This window comes from Notolabrus celidotus, chromosome 12 (genome assembly GCF_009762535.1).
Source record: "Notolabrus celidotus isolate fNotCel1 chromosome 12, fNotCel1.pri, whole genome shotgun sequence".
NCBI classification, from domain to species: domain Eukaryota; kingdom Metazoa; phylum Chordata; class Actinopteri; order Labriformes; family Labridae; genus Notolabrus; species Notolabrus celidotus.
In genome coordinates, this window is record NC_048283.1 from 19,328,190 (window position 1) to 19,347,573 (window position 19,384).

A 19,384-nucleotide genomic window follows, 5' to 3' on the forward strand; every position below is an offset into this window, starting at 1 on the left:
ATGACCCTAACCCTGTATCCCTAACCCTTATCCTAACCCTAACCCTAACCCTAGTCATAACCCTAACCCTGTAACCGTAACCTTATTCCTAATCATAACCTTAACCCTAATCATAACCCTAACCCTAATCATAACCCTAACCCTAATCATAACCCTAATTATAACCCTAGCCCTGTAACCCTAACCCTAGTCATAACCCTAACCCTAACCCTAATAATAACCCTAACCCTAGTCATAACCCTTACCCTGTAAGCCTAACACTAATCCTAATCATAACCCTATCCCTTACCCTAACCCTTACCCTAACCCTAATCACAACCCTAATCATAACCCTAATCATAACCTTAACCCTAACCCTGATCATAACCGTAACCCTGATCATAACCGTAACCCTGTAACCCTAACTCTAATAATAACCCTTACCCTGTAACACTAATCATAACCCTAACCTTAATCATAACTCTATCCCTAAACCTTACCCTAATCATTACCCTAACCCTGTAACCCTGTAACCCTGTAACCCTGTAACGCTAACCCTAACCCTAGTCATAACAATTAATCGATAATTGAATGTTTACATATCCAAAGATCGGTCCCCGAAAATCCTTGAAATTTACCTGCCCATATGTATTAGAATCGCTGTTGGAATTAGCTGCATGTTACTGCGTCACTCTCACTCCTAACAGGTGCGCTTTATCTGGGACTTCAGCTCAGCAGGTGTGAGGTCGGGGCTTTCCCCTTTGCTGTGATGTGAGGTCACAGCAGCGGCACTGGAATTGACCGGCCTCATTCGCATTTTGTTCTCAGCAGATGTTTATTTCTACATCCTCTATGTTTTGGTGTAATTCTCAAAACTTTTGGCCAAGGCTGTACATCACTGATACATTGTCAATTTTTGTCATTTTTGCACCTCAGTTTTACATAAGGTGAAGCAGGGAATGCCTAAGATTACCCAGCAGACTCAGTGACGTGTTTAGAGTTATCAGCTCAGTCTTCCCTTTCATCAGCTCACACAGTGTATTTTGATCATGTAAAATGTCTTGCAGAGAAGCAACTTTCTTTGCATTATCCACAACAAAGAGTTTTGATGTGTAATACATTTGTGTTTTAAAAGAAAGCAGGGATAAATTGTCTGTTTAAAACATAACTTACACATGTACAGGACAGAGTTAATAAAGTAATAATAAGGGGTACTGCTTTGTCCACAGGGGGCGCCAGAAACAACACAACCTCAAAGTTCCCCATGCTGTGAACAAACCAAAGTACACTCTATTAGAAAGAGCTGAGGTATAACTGTACTGAGCTCATGACTGAATGGAATGAAGGCACTACTTCAAGAGAGTCAGGTGCATTTTTTTATTTCTTCAATGACTAGAAAGTTTGCTGTGTGTGAAATCTGCAGGGCACTTAATCCTCTTGTACCAGCTAAACTCAATCCCTCATCTTTTTGAACATTTCAAGTCACAGAAATATCATGAAAAAGACAGAAAAACATCATTTTCTGTTAAAAAAAGTAAAAAAAAAACACCTTGAAAACAATGATCATTGTCATTCAACAACAATAAATAAGGAGCGCTCTTCCCTGTACAGAGACAATCTCTAATCTAAAATCTTCTGTTGTAAAAAAATAGAACTTCAGTGCAATTACTTTGACACGTTTCTGCTGCTCCTTCAAAACCACCTCTCTTTGTTACCCTGTCATTAAAGCCATGGCCTTTAGAACAGAAACATTCAAAATACTAACTCCCAGGAAAAAAGAAGAATATTTTCACAGCCTTCTCTCTGCACTGTACATCTCATAACACAAACCTGGACAGAAAAGGCACAAGTAACTACAATTTGAGTAATACTGGACAAAATTTGGACAAACAAAAACCGGAATTATGTTGATTAAAGATTTTGGTCATTTACAAATGTATAAATTTTTCATTTACATACATTTGAACAAACATTACGATTACCAGTATCAATACAGATACAGGAGGGATATATTTGTGTATATATATAATTTATATATAGATAGACATTATTTTACAAAGAAAAAAGTGCATTTTTAATAACAAACCTGAATATTGCCAAAGAACAAACATTTAAGTTACCAATAGTATTGAAAACTGTATAAAAACAAAGCAATAAAAAACAAGACTAATGTAGCAACCAATAAACCAAAATTGGATGCATGACGCATCAAGGTGTGACACTTTAAGTGCTCTGGTCTGTTCTTTCTCCTTTAGCTCCTTGCTTTTCCATCCCGCCACCAGACTGTGGCTCCTCCCCTTCTGGCAGCTGTCCAATGAGACGCGAAGCTACTGGGGCTGTGACACTTGGGGGGGCGCTTGAACGGCTGTCTCTGACGCCGCGTTCAGGCGTCCCGCCAGCAGAGCTGGGGATGTAGACGGAGCCATGTGAGCTGCCATATTGCTTCGAGTCTGTGGTCTCCACCTGTTTGGAACATGTGAATGCTGTGCTGTAAACGCAGCGCACTGGTTGGCTGGTTCCTGCTGCCTGGTGCTCTGACCAGGGGTCTCCAGGAGTCCTAAGCCCTTGAGTTCTGGGGGTCCCGCCCCAGTAAGATTCAAACCTGGCAAAAGACGGCCCTTCCATGGGGGGTGAGGTTGGGGATGAGGGGGTGGTAGGGTGGGACCTCGGTCTGGCTTGTAGTATTTGGATCCCTCCGATGGGGATCATGGGATAGGGGACCCTGGCTTGTTGGGAGTGCATGGGAAGATGGCTGAAGGTGGTGTCTACTGTTTGAAGGCCAGGATAACCCTCACATGTGGAGAGACGGAAAGAAGGCGGAAACAAGCTGGATTCTGGCAATGTTGGTCCCTCAGTACCACTTTTGTCCTGCAGGGGGAGCAAAGAGCTCAAAGTTAGATTTCATAGACTTTCTCTAAGATTTTCACAGGAGAGATGAGCACATGAATCACATTGCTGCCTGATTCTGAATTTATATTACTGAAAGCTAACATAAAAAGCTCACCTGTCTGACATGACCACGCTTTGTCCCTGGGGTCTCCCAAGGCATGTACCCAGGGGTCCTGTGCTGAAAACCCAAAGGTGAGGGAAGGGTCCTTGCATGTGATGAACGGTGGCAGCTGGGCGAAATGGGCCGTAGAGGGGAAAGGGGTCTGATGGGAGATGGCCCTCTCTCTGGGGAGGGTGAGATATGCTGGGAGGGTGAGGAAAGCTCCGTCCTGGGGGAGAAGCTGTGGATGGGTGATGACAGCTCCAGGCGAGGGGAGAGGCTGCGGCTGGGGGAGCAGCTCTCACTGCTGGGGGAGAATCCTCGGGGCGACGCCTTCCAGCCCCGTCGTGAAAACAGCGCTCGCCTGCTGCCTGGAGAGGTGGCTCGTCTTCTGGGCCAGACCCCTCTGTGAGAAGGCTCCTGACCGGGGCTGAGACCGGTACCCAGAGGCTCGGCTTCAGGAGTGCCCTGCTGAGAGTGCCAGGAATGCCCTCCTGTTGATTGGTGGGTGTCGGATGAACAAGAGGATGGTGGGTCATCATGGGATGCAGACTCCTCCTCTTCCTCTTCATCATCATCATTGTCATCGTCATCCTCAGACTCGTCCACATCAGAAAACTGGTGTCCCTCTTGTTCCTCTGAGCCACACACACGCTCATCACTTCCTGCTGTTTGTGCGGATACAGAAAAAAAACACACATCGTTTAATGGGCTAGGTTGTGTTTTACCTTATCACCATATTACCTGCAGTAGATGGCAGTTTACTGGGTCTTTGTATGGACAAGCTGAGCTATGTGCCAATTTAACAAGTTAGTAGCAAAACATACCGAAGCACTTAAACTAAATACCATCCAGAAGAAATGTGTCACCTCAAGTTAAAGCTACATTTCTCAGTATATTTACAGTGCTATGAGCCCTTTAATTTCATACCATGTGTTTTAAAGTGAAAAATAAATCCAGTTAGAGCTCCCCATGGCCCCACCTGACCCCAGCAGCTGATTGAAGGTATAAAAAAATGAACTACTCCCGAGGAACATGAAGCCTGTTCCCCTTGAGAATATTCTAGGGCGGGGAAGAAGTGAAAATCTTAAAAAACAAACTCTTTCTCAAATTGTAAACCTTTTGAATGCAGGAGTTTTTTTTAACACAATTTGGGGGCTTTAAATGCCTCTATTCAGGGGACATGACAGTGGATAGAGTAAGAAACAGTGAAGAGAAGAGAGAGAATGACATTCAGCAAGGGGCCACGGATTTAAACCTGGTTTGCCCACATCAAAGACTTGAACCTCTGTGAACGGGGTGCACGTTTGAACTGCTGAGCTAAACCAGGGACCAGAGGTTCAACATTTTAAGTGGTTAAACTTTTGCTTCAATCAGATCCACAGTACTGCAGAGCTTAGCTTTTATGTAGCTAGTCCATCAAAAAAGAAAACAGGCTAACAAGCTTCTACTCTAGGTTATATACATACTTCCTCATAAGTATCTCACACAACTATCCCTTTGCTTTGTTCTCTTGAACATCCACGTCATTCAATTAAAACAGTCTATCACTGCATGCATAGAGCTGAAAAAATCTTGACACATTAACTGAACACTTTTCAACAAGCACTAAGTGTTAGGGCAGCATTCAGTATGTTTCTGACAACACCTAACTCCCCACCAATCATACCCATGTTATAAATAGACTTGGGATGAAAGGACCGGGGTTTTATTGAATAGCACCATGCCTCTATTCACAAACTATCTCAGCAGCCTTGTGAATGGAAAGATGGTTTAAATGGCGCATCCTTGGCAGTGATGAGCGAGTTTGTCAGCATGAATGAGACATGGAGGGAAGGGTTAGTAAAGGAAGGTTAAAGAGGAGATAGTGGGTTTTTTGGGGCTTTTATAGGTGGCAAAAATAAGTGTTGTCATATGTCAGCAAAACATCCTTGACAACAAGGTGTCCTGGCCAAACTGCTCTGTATTCTTTGTTCATTTCTCTTCTACTTTTTCATATTTTTTATGCAAGGCCACGGGGAAAAGAATAGAACATGGTGTTGCATAAGCTGTCAGTACTGAGCAGCTACCATTCTTCACAGGCACACACAAGTTCATCCAGCTGTGTACCAAACATTTCAGTGGATGGGAAAGATGCCTCTCCATCCCCTCTAAAGTACCTGTTTCCTCGCTCTCTGGCTCGTCCAGGGATGACTCAGATACTCCCATCGCCTGGCATTTTTTCCCATGAGCCTTTGACTTCATGTGTTTGGTAAGGTTTCCTGGAAAGGAACAAGGAAATCACATTAAAAAGGGCCAGGATTTGAACAACAAAGGTAAGATATAACCACTTGGAATAAAGAAGAAGGCTCCAATATTTATGTAGCTGTGCTCTTACCTTTGGTTTTGAAGGCAAAGTTGCAGTGTTTGCAGACGTAAGGACGGACATCTGTGTGTGTTCGGATGTGCTTTTTTAGCATGCTTGGTTTCTTACAGCGGATGCCACATTCTCCACATATGTACTTTCCCCTGCCACGACCTCTCACATAAACATACTCCTCATTGGACTTATACCTGAAAGAAAAAGAGGGAGTGAGGGATAAGAAATTTAATCATGATAAAAAATAATCACATGATTTCTCTCATTTAATTTCATATTTTTATTTATATAATTTAATTTTATATTAAATCTTCCCCTTTAAGCTGTATCTCCCTTAATACATCCTTCAGGAGTTGCTAATTGCGCCTGTCTATCATTTTATGGTGGATAAACACAATTTGCACACTCACTCTTCATCACAATACAAAAATGTTACACAGCATACATCAATGGTTAACTAAAAATGACAAGTGACAAAATTTAGTTGACACAAACTCAATAAAACAGACAACACAAAGGCTCCCACTGAATCTATCACAAACCAGAAGATAGATAAGATCATGTTTAGCAGCTTCCTCCTGAAAACAGCTGCTGGAAACAAGGCTGATGACACTGGAAACTCTGGTGGCACAATATGCTGAAAGATGCTTGAATGCTTTCAGAGAACTGCAGAATAGAGCCATAAATCTCCATTAATCTTTCTGGCTTTGTCACAACGCATACACAACTTTCACACTTATGGGACCGATTGCTCCTAAAAAATATACCAATTTGTGCAGCCTTTATTACACTAGGATGGGGGTTTGTGTGTAGCATTAACATATTCATGCATTTGCACCCAAAACACTCCTACACACACATTCAGACAGGCATACAAGAGACACTGGGATACAAGGCACTCTTTATGGAGGCGGGTCAGGGAAGCCCCACCAAAACCCCCGCAGCACTGAGCTCCTCGGCTGTTCCCCCCACTACACCCTGAGCGTACAGAATACCAGCTATTCTGCTGTGATGGTCCACCCTGCCAACAACAGCAGCAGCTAAAGAGAGGGCAGGGAAGCCTGGCTATGGCCCACAACCTAAAATAGACACTATATATAAAAATCAAGCAACACATTTAGATCTAGTCTATAAAAACACTGTTTGCACACAGTCTTGATGTTTACCAAGAGGCTATTTGTGGACTAAGTGGACCGCAGACATTTCATATTTGACTGAATTGTCCTCTATTGAAAACCCCATCTCCTCTTACTACTAATGAAGAGCTGCAAAATCCAGTCTGAGTTGTAAATAACTATAGTGTGTTTGCCGTGTTAAATTACAGGAAATCCACCCTATCTACAAGAACCCAGGCTGTGAATGTTCCCTATTTCATAACAGAACCTGCAGAAGCAAATCATAACAAATTGTTGCCCAACTCTAAAATAGTCTCAACAGTGGCTTTATGTTGTATTCATTTGCAAACTTGCTACTGTTTACTGGCATGTTTTTCTTGCAACTGCTAAAAATATCTTTCCACATCTCAGAAAAACAAAGTTTCACTCCACACTTACAGAATTAAATCAGCTGTCTGTCTCTCAGTAAACTCAACTGATAATCAGCCTGTTTCTGTTGTGGCATCAAGGCCACTACGGCAGATTTGCAGGAACATCTCCAGACTACTTTCGACAGGGGGGGAACTAGAATAGGGAACTATGATCAATGTATATTTTGAAACAATAAAAGTAAGCCAACATAGTGGTAACATATCCTTAAATCCTCTAATCTAAAATCTCCAAGTACTCTTAAAGAAGGTGTACGTCAAGAAGAGTAGAGCGCGTAGACGTAGGTTTACGTAACAATTAAACACACAATCCGGCGCCAGAATTACTAGTTTGCTAAACAAATGATTCATATTTCTGATATTGTAGGACAGTTGTATGGTGTGTCAAAGCTGTTGTGTAGCCATCCACCACTGAATTGGGCTGAAGCTTTGGTTAATGGCTGATTATAATTGTGGTTAATGCCATCATGCTATATTAATGTAATTATTACTGACATAATGTTCTACAACCTGGATGTAAACAATCACAGATAAGACATGGCATCTTGAGGCACAGCGCATTGTGGTTATACTTTGATATGTACGATGGAGATAATGTTGTATGTAGGCTGTGTCTGGTTAAACTGGCACAGATCCACCCAACTGAATCAATGTGTAACTAGCTCAGTGTGTGGAAGTTAAACTGTAAGGAGGACCGAAGGCTGGGGGTTCTAGATCTGCTAGCTGTAGCCATACTCTGCAAACCAATTTGACAGTGTTTACCCACAAACGTTGGGATCCCATGTTAAGCCCTGCTGAATAAATTGTGCTGCCGGACTGCAAATGTCCATTCCACAAGTTTAAGTGGTATACTCATAAGCAATATTTACCACTTTAACAATGGAAATCAATGTGAATTTTTAAGCATAAACTTTAGGGATATAATTCAATCTGTGTTAAATATGAGGGATTAGAGAGGGAGGGGTTAAAGCGGATTTTCAAGTGACTTTTGCTGCCAATTGGAAGAAACAGCAAAGCATGCTTAATAGGCATGTGCTATTGAGAGAAAGTTTCCCTGACTCAATATCTGTTTCTTTAGCTGTTTGATGTACCATAAACTCTGTGGACATCTGCAGCCCTCTTTCTTAAAGGGACCTCATAAATTGGTGAAAGTACAAGTAGAATGAAGCAGAGTATACTCAAAGGTGCATGATGCATTTGCATTTAAAAAAATGTTACTTGATCTCTGAGGTAAATCAGTAGCATTCAAAAGGCAGACAGGAATAATGAGCGCTAACAGTCAGGCCATACATTCTGCAAGAGAGAGTTGCTGTGCTTATTTGCATGCATGGAGGAAATACAACGTGACATCAAGGGTAGAGGTATAGAGAGAGAGAGAGAGAGAGAGAGAGAGAGAGAGAGAGAGAGAGAGAGAGAGAGAGAGAGAGAGAAAGATAGAGGACATAGAGAGAGGGACTCAAGAGAGAATAATACATATGTAGGTAAAACTGGAAAACTGCCAGTGGCACAGCAGCGTGTAAAGAAAGGTGGTGCGATGGAAACAGAAGGGAGAGAAAGCAAAGGGGATGTCTATGAAGGAAAAAGGCACTTCCTGGATGTGTGTAATGTGCAGCTGCAGAGTGACACTAGTAATTAGTGCCTTATCTGCTGTTAACCAGACTACTCCGTCACACTCAATCTGCGTGCACACTGATACAAGACACAAGCCTTGATGTGCAAGGGTTGACCTGCATGCACACACAGACACATCATCACAGAGACACAACCCTAAGTTAAATGATCCCTAATATATCTTTTTCATACTTTTTGAAAAATACTTTTTAAATACCTCTCTTTTAAAATATTACTACATCTATTTATTGGAAAACCAGTTTGTTTTAAAAATCCTCATTAATTGGAAACATTCCATCTCTATCGTTTACTCCGTCTTTGCCGTCTTCCATTTCTGAACAAGGCAAAAAGAGTCCTCACTGGAAACAATCACTCACACATAAATGGAAAAGCACATTTCTGTGAATATGTGTACACAAACGCACAGGTTTAGAGACAAACAAATGCACACACCGCAAACAAACATGACAATCATATCAAGGATACTGATTGCTTGCAGAATTCTTCACACTGCTCCTCTAAAGCTTATGTAACCATGAAAACAGGTATTAATGAGAGTTTTACAAAGAGTCAGAGACAACCTTTTCCTCCTCACAAACACACAAACACACACACAGCTACCGCTCTAAATTAACACTTCTTAAACACAGCAATCATGCCAGCAGTATGAGGGAAAAAAACAGCCTGGCTGCAGGTACAAATGAAGTCTCTGTGGGTTTCAGTGCCTCCCATCTGTTACTGATATTCTCTGTGTACTCTTGTCAGCACTCCATGGTTGCTGTTTTGCTGTCTTCAGTCATTGGTTTGTGACAGAAGTACACATTCCTCGGCTAAAGAGGCACTGCAATTTTTAGGAAATAATGAAGTTCAAATTAAAAGATTCAAGCTTTAACTATCTAGCTTTTTTACTTCTTACCCGCCTTCAAAGATGCGAACTCGAGGAACCTCACTGTGTTTGGAGGTGGAAGGTTCCTCCTCTGTCGTCTCTTTTTTCTCCTCCTTTTCATGCTGCTGTTCATCCTTCACTCTGGCGAGGGTGCTGGCTGGGGTGGCATGTACCTACACTCAAGACACACAGAAAAAATATCAAAAGAACTTAAGACGTTAACACTTTGATTTTTCTAAAATCTTTATTCATGGCATTATTGCCTGTATTGACAGGGCAGCTAAAGAGAGACAGGAAATGTGGAGAGAAGAGGGCAGGGTATGTGCATCAGAGGGTCGAGGCCAGGAGTCAAACCAGCAGGTGATGCACCAAGGACCAAGGCCTCTATATATGGGCCACCTGCTCTTCTGACAGAGCTAAACAGGCACCCTAACTGTCCCATTTATTATTTTTTTTTTTTTTGAAGTTATATTTTTTGCCTTCATTTTATAGGACAGCTGAAGAGAGACAGGAAACGTAGGGAGTAAAGAGTGTGGTAAGACATGCAGGAAATGGTCGACCGGCCAGGAATCGAACCGGCGACCCCTGTGACGAGGACTGTAGCCTCTGTATGTGAGGCGCTTAGACCACTAGGTCACCAGCGACCCTGTCTCATTTTTTAAAAGAGCTCTCCACCAATCTTGTATGGCAGTCCTATCGCATTGTTGGTCTAATGTGGGTGGTTAAAAAAAGAACAAGACTTAGCAAGACTGGCACCTACATTCCCCACAATGCAACCAAACAGAATTTACAGATTCTGTATACAACTATACAATTTGAAGGTGCAGGACCAGATTTGGTATCATTAGTATTATCATTTTTGTATTATTCCTATATAGTATTATTATTATTATTATTGTATTATAAATACAAATACAACCCTGCAAACCATGGACAGTTATATCATGTTGATTTAGCTATAACATTTTTAGACAAACATCTGCATGCAGCTAACAATCTGCTCATGACACAGAACTGTTTCTCTAGTAAGCTACTATATTCTGATGTGAACACAGCTAGCTCAGCTCCCTTTGTAGCAACAACAGGCTTTGAGCTGGGGCTGCCCCCTTATAGTCAACCAAAGGTAATTTGGAGATGATGGTTTAACTTACAAATTTTCACTTGTCATGTACTCACAGAAAAGAAAAGCCTCAAACATCATCCACTAAGCCCCACAACACTTCATCAGCTGTTAGGTAGGTTGCAGCTGTGAGCCAGGCCAAAGCTAACCAAAGCGTCCTAAATCGAAAAGCAACCTCATACCAACAAAACTAAAGACCTATGCAGAGGAGGTGAGATGATGATCAAAGCTGAAATATAGATTTAGTCTGCTGCTGGTTGTTTCAGCACATTCTGATTTTTTTTAATAGTTTTTGTCTTTAGCGTTGTTGCTAACAGATGGTGTGCTATGGCTATCTATTTCTCTTCAATGTAGCGCAGTGTTGATGAGGTTACTTTTAACAATTTTGCTTTAGCTCTGGTACTCTGGTACTCAAACCACTGTTCTGATGCTCCATAAATGCATATTTAGAGCTAAATGAATATCATAAATCTACATACAGATGGGTTTAACTGATGAATAACAGTTGATCATAATAATCATCTTCTTGCTTGATCCAAACCTATCACAGCAATATCTGTTCAAACCCCATGAAGCAAATCTAGGCATCAGTTTTAAAGAAGTATGATATCATCATAATCATAAATCCAATATAGTTGTTCTGTTTACCTCTGACACACGTGAGGTGCTGCTACTGGCAGGGGCCAACTGGCTTTTGGCTAGGGTTGGGGCTGTTGCCATGGTGTACGTCTCAGAGCTGTGCTTTTGTTTGGAGCACAGTAGAGACAACACTGACTTAGTGCTGAGTCCTGGCAAGTTTGGGTTATGAGCACTGACACTCCAGGTGGAATACACTGAAGAGCAAGGGTCCGATAGGGCAGATGGGTTGGGTTTGACGTAGTTTAGGTAGCACCAGTTGACTGAGGTGGAGGTGTCGAGGCTGGGGTATGAAGGGATGCTTGGTGTTTTAATGCCTTCCTTCACAACTAGCATCCCCTCCTTTTTTTGGCTTGTTGACTCCTTCCTCCCCTCCTCTTTCTTCTTTTCCTCCGCATATTGTGTCCTTGGTACTTGCTCTGGCTGACCCTCCACTTTAACAGCTGTGAACTCCACTCTCTGTGCCTGTTTCTCCTCTCCCACCTCTTGATTTTTCTCATTGGCTTTTTCTTGTCTAAACTTCTGTACCACATTGTCCTCCTCTTCCTCGTCCCCCTCCTCCTCTGCTTTATGTTGCTCCTTTTCCCCTTCCTCTTTCACCCTTTTCTGGTGACGCTGGGCCTCTGTGCTGAGCTCCAGACTAGCTGCAGGGGAAAGCATGCGCTTACTTCCTCCAGCCCCCAGAGGGCCGTACCCCTCCCCAGAACCCGAGGCCATTTCTGTGGGGAGAGAAATGGAAAGAAGGCTTTTGAAGTCAGGGGAGGGGACTTTCAGGTAGGACCTTTGGAGCTTGTTCCGTTCTACCTGACCCATGATGACCATAGCTGTGCAAGAAATGGGTCCCTGTGAACAGGTGGAGGCCAGGATCTGGGACAGGGTTGTATACATGGCATTAGCATAGGTCGGCATATGGGTCTGTAGTCGCACTGGCACCACAATGGACACTAATGGTGTAAGCTGTGCCAGGCATGTGGCAATAACCGGCCTTGGGTGATGGTAAGAGATTCTTACAAGGGCTTGACGTGGAAGGGCAGATGACATAGCAGCGATGGCGGGTCTGCTCTCCGTAGTTGCAATGGAAGGAACTTGTGTGGTAAGTCTTGAAGACAAAGGCAAGCACAGTGCCTGATTAGCTCTAGTCCTGGAAGAGAACTGCAGAGGAACAAGAGCAGGAAGCTGAGGGAAAGGTATACCTAACTGTTCAGCCATGTGGATCTGTGCTGGGTGTAACTGTATAGGTGGAGGTCCTGTCTGTGAATGTAAGAATGCTCTATGGATTATTTGGGTAGACAGCACATCAGAGATGCCTGTGGAGACAGGGAGCAGCTGAGATAGCTGTCCTTGGGGAAACCTTTGCTGGCCACTGGGCTGATAAAGGAGCATATCCTGAGAGGGTGGGAAGATTTGTCGTGGCAACAGCTGCAATGCTTTCCCTGCAGCTTCAGGGTTGAAGCAAGAGCTTGCCTCGGTTGAGTAGGGTGGCAGGTGGATTGAGTGGGAAGGCCCAGGCTTTGGACTCTCTGCTCTGGACAAGTGACTCATGTTGGTCCCCTCCTCCTGCTCAGGTTCCCCCAAGGTGGCATGCTTCACAAGGAGACATTTCCTCCTTTCTTTCCAGGAGGACGAAGACTGCTGAGGAGACAGGGACCCGTAGTCAAATGATTTACTCCTAGTCTCTGAGATCTGCTCTGTTTGTTGTGGGCTAGGTGGGGTCTGCTCAGAGGCTGAACGCCTCATTTCCTTTTGGCTTTGGTGGTGTTGGTGGGAAGCTGATGGCACCATCAACATCTGGGAGCTTTGGCTACTGGAGGCCCAGATGGCAGAATCTGATCTTGCTGTCTCCTCAAAAGACGCAGAGAGGCTTGAAGTGTGTGAGATGTTGCTCTCTTGACTGGGGCTGCGAGGCAGAGACACAGACTCAAAGCTAGACTCCCCAGAGGACTGGGCTGCCTCTGCCAGGCGGAGTCTCTTCTTCTTTGGTGGCAGCTTCTCTGCAGGGAGCTTGGCCAGGGTCTCACTACGCTGAGGCCACTGGAACTCCTCCACTCTCTCTGCCTCCTAGGAGAGATAAATAATTAACTAATTACCTTGAGATTTTGATGTTGAAAGAGGAAACACAAACTAGATTAAAGAGTAAACATTTATTTAACATGAAACAGGCAATTACTTAAGGCCTTATTTTTTTTAAAAGGGAGGGGATGACACATGTATAAAAGCAAGGAACTTAAGTGGTTTGCAATTTCAAGATACAAAGCCAAATACTGCTTTAATTCATACCTTGGATGAGGATGCTGTCACTGGTGGTGACACAGATGGCATGTCAGCATCAGGCTCCACAGTAACAAGGATCTCTGGCACTTGAATGTTTCGCTGGCGTATGAGGCGAGATGTAGTGGGTGATGGTTTTGGCTCAGGTTGTTGCCTTTGCTGACTCTCTTTGAGGTCTGCTTCCTGACTTTCAGTGGATATGCTCTCCTGCTTCTCAAACGAGCTTGTGTGTTGGATCACAGACACACCCTTTCTATCCTGGTCTGGTTTTGGATCAGTCTGTAAAGGAACACCTAGAAATAAACAAAACAAACATATAAGCTCCTGTCAAATTTTATTGGCATACTGGCTTGAAAACATCCCCCCCCCTTTTTTTTAATGTAATTTTACAGAGATGTCCTTATTCTCTGTTTCTATTTCACTTATGTGGATACAGCTATTCATTTATTATGCATATCTTTGCTTTAGCTATTCATGTTCCTCAGATGATGAAGAGGATAAAAGGCTATAATTAACAAGAAAGGTATCACTCAAAAAGGCCAATGTAATGATTGTATTGGCTGCTGCAAGGGTACTTAAACAAACCTGAGAGGACCTGGCCATGCTCTGGTCTGCTTGACATAGGAATGAGCCCAGTAGAGCTGCCTGAAATGGCTACAGATCCGGGGCTGGGAGGATCCTCCTCCAGACTTTCCTCTTTCCTTCTCTTCCTCACGGCCATGGCCAGTGCTCTGAATTTGTAGTGCATCATCATTGGGGGGCGATCCTCCCTGGATGTTTTACCCACATCTCTGCTCTTTTGTTCTACTTTTTGTCGCCCTGGGCATATTCCTCTGTGTGCATCATAGAGATCACTGTGTTGGAAGGGGGCCCCACAGGCTTCACACACAAACAGGCTTGGACTTCTTGGCTGTTGTTGTTGTTGCTGTGGCTGTCTGGCTGAGTAGGAAGAAGTGGGACTGGCCTCCTCAAGCATGACCTCAGCTCCCAATGGGACTTCTATGGCAGGCTGGCGCCGCAGCATACGCTGGGCATGGCCAACCCTCATCTCTGCTACCACTGCTTGCTGCTCATCAAACGACTGGCAGAGACGGTAACTTCTGGGGGACATGGGGCCAGAGGTGGACTGCTCTCCTTGACTGGTAGGGGATGGCATTGAGTGGCATCTCAGCAGAGGAACTGCTGACAGCTCTTGGGTTCCTAATGGATCTGCCTCAGGATTGTGGAGGTGCCTCAAACCACTGGGGCCGGGGACTTCTCCTTTGGGATCAAATATATAGGGATCTTTAGGGGTAATAAATTTGGGTGACTCCATGCTGCTCTTCCTGGACAGAGAAGAGCGCCTTGGCTTTACACTATCGATCTCACTAGTGTCAACTACTGCTTCATTGATGGTTATGAGCTTGGTAATGTGTTCTATTACTTGAGTTTTGGGTACATTGAAGGGAATACTCTTGTCCTCTGTCCCTGAGGATGATGAAAGTGATGTATGAGGATGCTGTTGATGGGGACTGCGCTGCTGCCCTCCCAGCCTTCCATATTTCCCAAGAATAATTTCTGCATATGTTTTGGCGCTGGCACTGGGAGGGCTAACCTGACACAGGTCCGTGCTGCCTGATCCAGAAAAGTAGCCAGACTCTGTGCTGCCTTTACTTCCAGGGCCTAGAGAAGAAGATGAGGTGGAGAGAGAGGAAGGAGGATCATCTGGAGATGCCATTGGGCCACGTTTCCTTTCACTAAGCCTCAATGCTAGCCTCTGCTTTACAGCCTGGGAGTCTTCAGGTCTTTGGCTCTCCTCCAACGGCTCCTTGCTACCTTTCCTCTGGTGGCCCAGCATTTCTTTAGAGGAGGATTTCTTGTGTTGGCCTGTCTCCTCTTCAGACTCAGTGCTTTCTCCATCTGTGTGTTCCTCAGGTTCCTCTCCAACACCACTACCTTCTGGTCCACTCAAACTGGGCTCATTTCGACTGGATGCTAGGCCTGCTTTAATACGATGGGCATGGGACTTGCGATGCTTGTACAGGTTGCTCTTGGTCTTAAAGGAAAATCCACAAGGGCCACAAGGGTAGGGTCTTTCTCCTGTATGTGAACGAATATGTTTCTGAAGTACGCTTGGTTTGGCACATGGACGGCCACAATAAGAGCACACATATTTCCCTGGTTTCTGGGGCTTTTTCTCTCCTTTTCTTGGTGAGCTAACCACTTCTGGGTTTTCTTGGCTGGACTGCGATGGGACCCCATGACCATGTTCACCCTGGCTGGAAGTAGAGGGGAGGGATGAGGTTGATGGGGAAGTTGGAAAGCAGAAGCTTCCTCCTGAGGTACCTGGGGTGTCTGAATGCTGCCATGCTACTGCTTGCTGCTGCTGTAACCTAAGCAGAAGGTCAGTGCGTTTTGGTTGCCGGTTCTGCAGGCGGCCCAAGGATCTGTGTACAGGCCGAGGATTAGGAGGCTGCTGGGGCTGCAGTGGTGGACAAGACCCTAGTGAGGATTCAGCTGTGGCATGCTGCTGCTCTTGTCTTCCAGGGCGCTCCCCATCAGCTGGACGGCTAGGCTCAGCCTCCATAGAGTGGGGAGGAGGCCTCAAAGACACACAAGGAAGGGCTCTCTGAGCCTCATGGGACTAACCGCATGGCAGCAGAGAGGTCAGAGGCAGGGGTTCATCAACACACTGACTTTTAAATCACAGAGGAAGGCCTTTTTCAGTGTGGGCCTGGAGTTTTTATGGAGGACCATGTGAGGCATCATTAAAAGGTGCCCTGGAGCTGCATGGATGCAGGTAAACATGGATCATCTCTCTGTCCAAAGTAGCCTCGCTTCAGTCCAACCCAGGCCATTCTAAAAGCTTTCCCGAGGTCTTCCTTGCATCTCCTTTGTTTATTATACGTTAGCCGTTCAGCATCTGAATGGGTCTGAAAACAGAGAAAGACAGGAAGTACAGGTTTTAAAAATGGAAATAAATTCTAAGGTTATGTCACAAAGTGTTGAGAAAATTACAAATATTTATCCATAATAACAACATAAAAATGCATATTTTTATTTAGAAAATCAACCAAACAAAGAGGTCATAAAAAGTTCCTGCCCTGCTTTATGAAAGATGACGATTACTCAGTCTTTGATAAATGTGACCAAATAACCTGCGATACAGTCTAACCAAGTGTTCTGATTGTAGAGAAGACGGCCAAAATCAAGAGTCTTATCATGAAACTCCTTATTAAAAAATGCTCCTACATATATGACAAACAGTATTATTTCAAGGTGAAGTGTTAAGTGGAGTCAGTGTTGCAATGAGCCTTTAATGATCTAACTGCTTCATCAACATGTTATTGCTACCATCTGTCCTGACTTCAACTGTTCAGAGGCAGATGAAGCAGACAGGGACACTTTACCGTATTGCATGTGTTTTTTGGCCTACACTTTTGATTGGGTGGAAATCTGAGCAAACGGGCACGTACTATGTGCATGTTCAGATACTGTACAAACACTTTTGGATCTTCAGACAGCCAGCCATGCAACAACCACAGCACAGCAACAAGAGAGGCAACCACAGTGTCAGGGCGAGGAGTCAAAACAAATGTTGGAAACACAGCTTTTATTTATGTGATCTGGCACTGAAAATGGGGGTAAATGGAGGGGTATGGTGTTCTAGTAAATAAAATAACTTGTCAACAGCTAGCCTTAGCTCCTCACCCTGACAGGGGTTTATTCTGCCACCAGGTGCAGTGTTTATGAGGGACCAAGACTTAGACTTGTTGTGAAAGGCTTTTATCAAGATTGATCTATTGTAATAGTTCCAGCTCACACACTTCTACAGAGAGCTGTGTCTGTGAGGAGCTAAGTGTAGACGATCAGGGTACGATGAAATCCCCATTTTTATCAAGATGTATGTTCTGTAATATGTCCCACTTACTACAAAGCCTGCACTCAGTCTCAACCCTGGGAGGGGGTTCCTGTATCACAGCCAATCAAAACACATTCTAGGGATGGATGAGGCCAATCATAACATTTTCACTGAGCAGCCATGCCCAACTGCTGACAGTCCCCGTGCAGGCTCATCCAGAGTATCAATCATCGCCTAAGATATTAAGAGTATATGCGATCACCCCCAGCTCACACTCTGGAGATCACAGCTCGCTGAGGGAGTGTGTTCACCTTACAGCTGTGGATCTTTATGATAGAGTAGACAGTTTCAGCAAAGACCACAGCAGATAAAAGAGTATTGAGAGTTTCTATTGCTTCACACTTACACAGAGTTAAGAAACTAGATGTAATCCTCATACTGATACAGCAGTATTAGAAATAATCTGCCTCTGATAGTGCTTCAAATGTGGCATCATGTTTCGGCTATTCACTCATGCATGGCTCTGCATCGTTCCTGGCCAACACAGATCAGTTTTTATTTCCAAATTCCCGTTTGTTAAAAATCCTGAGGTTTGAATGGCTACAAAGACAGAGTAATTCAAACAGGTTTATGTAGAGTTGAATAAAGTTGGGGACCATTTACCAAATCAAATGCTGCTGGAAAAGCTTTAAGGACGCCTGTTATAAGGCAATTAAAAGGACATACAAGGCCATCATAATGCAATTAACAGGAAGGAACAGCTTCATCTGCTTCTATTTAAGGCAGATTAGACTGGCAGGACATCTCTGCACGTCAGTTTGGTTTCTGACTAATCCAACTCACTTTATTTGTGTGAACAGTGAAGTTGGAATCTCAAAATGGTCTTTATCTGGTTGTTGAAATATTGTACATGTAAACATAGATAATATAAGTTTTATAATTAATTTTCATCCCAGTAGTATCAGAGGGGTACTTGGGGGCGTTGTAGCATCCGAATCAAACATTTTTTTATTCAGTCTCAAGACTGTGAGGACTCTATTTACTGGACCCCCGCAAAACTACACAGGGTGGGATTAAGGGAAGACTCGACATGTTGGAGATGTGAGGCGGACCCAGGCACCCTGATTCACATGCTATGGTCCTGCCCTAAGGTCCAGAGGTGGTGGACAGCAATTCATGAAAGTATTACTTTGGTCGTGGGGCAAGACATCCCATACTTACCAGGCCTATACATACTGGGGGATCACACACCCTTAAAGGGGATCCCTGAACCCCATACAAGATGGATCCACACAGCCATCATGCTGGGTCGTAAGATCCTTGTTAGGGAATGGAAAACGGTGGATCTCCCTCCATCTAGCCTATGGTTTACCCAATTAAGTGTGGTTGGAGCTTACGAAGAACTTACCTACAGGATGATAAACCGACTAGATCTATACATGGCCAAATGGGGGAGATACATTGATCTCATCACGGGACCATAGAACTTAATCGAGTTAAGAGCTACCCTTTTAATTTTGTTTTATTGATATAATAATTTAGGTTGATCAACCCCAACGAACCCTGAATGAAAAAATGTAAAATCCTGCAAACCATCTAAATGGAACAAACTGGTCTAATTCTGCCTGGTGATGTAGACTTACAGACCCCTGTATTTTGATGATTATACTACAATCTGTAAATGGTAGACAACACATTTTATGTTCAAGTGTGCGTACCTCTCTTTAAGTTACATACTGTTATCATTAGTATTTAATTTTACTGTTAGTGTTATCATTTTTATTTATATATATAGTCACTTGTCTATTTGTAATCTTATTCCTTTGTTTTTGTCTGACTGATTACTTTGTCGTCATTGTGGATTGTCCTGTGTGGATAATGTGTACCGTCAGTTATTGTGTGAAAATGTGAAAACTAATAAAAAACTGTGATCATAAAAAAAGACTGTGAGGACTCTAGATTTTGTATCAAGACCGGTCAAGAATTTACAGGCTAGTTGTCCACGTTATTACTGTTATTAGAAGGAAAACACCTCTTTCCCAAAAAAAAAAATAACTTGAGCACATTAGTATTTTGATATTTTTCTCCCGGGTTACAGCCGCAAACTTCCTGGTGTTACAGTCCAAATAAGTGACAAGCCCCCTGCACACAA

The 19,384-nt window shown here is 43.6% G+C and overlaps 1 protein-coding gene across 6 annotated transcripts in view; it reads right to left on the reverse strand.

Moving 5' to 3' along the window:
• Nucleotides 1-1,342: 1,342 nt before the first annotated feature.
• Nucleotides 1,343-19,384, reverse strand: part of LOC117823500 (transcription factor HIVEP3) — a 56,051-nt gene continuing 38,009 nt past the window's right edge. For 4 of the 6 annotated variants that reach the window (XM_034698709.1, XM_034698708.1, XM_034698710.1 and 1 more), the window contains 8 exons: nucleotides 13,977-16,303; nucleotides 13,401-13,684; nucleotides 11,136-13,181; nucleotides 9,398-9,540; nucleotides 5,346-5,521; nucleotides 5,128-5,229; nucleotides 2,984-3,636; nucleotides 1,343-2,847 (listed from right to left, as the gene is read on the reverse strand). In XM_034698709.1, coding sequence (XP_034554600.1) covers nucleotides 2,203-2,847; nucleotides 2,984-3,636; nucleotides 5,128-5,229; nucleotides 5,346-5,521; nucleotides 9,398-9,540; nucleotides 11,136-13,181; nucleotides 13,401-13,684; nucleotides 13,977-15,957 — 6,030 coding nt within the window. In that variant the 5' untranslated portion in view covers nucleotides 15,958-16,303 and the 3' untranslated portion in view covers nucleotides 1,343-2,202. Of the gene's footprint in view, nucleotides 2,848-2,983; nucleotides 3,637-5,127; nucleotides 5,230-5,345; nucleotides 5,522-9,397; nucleotides 9,541-11,135; nucleotides 13,182-13,400; nucleotides 13,685-13,976; nucleotides 16,304-16,780; nucleotides 16,831-19,384 lie in introns of those variants that run through there. The other 2 variants (XM_034698712.1, XM_034698713.1) reach the window with 2 other exon arrangements.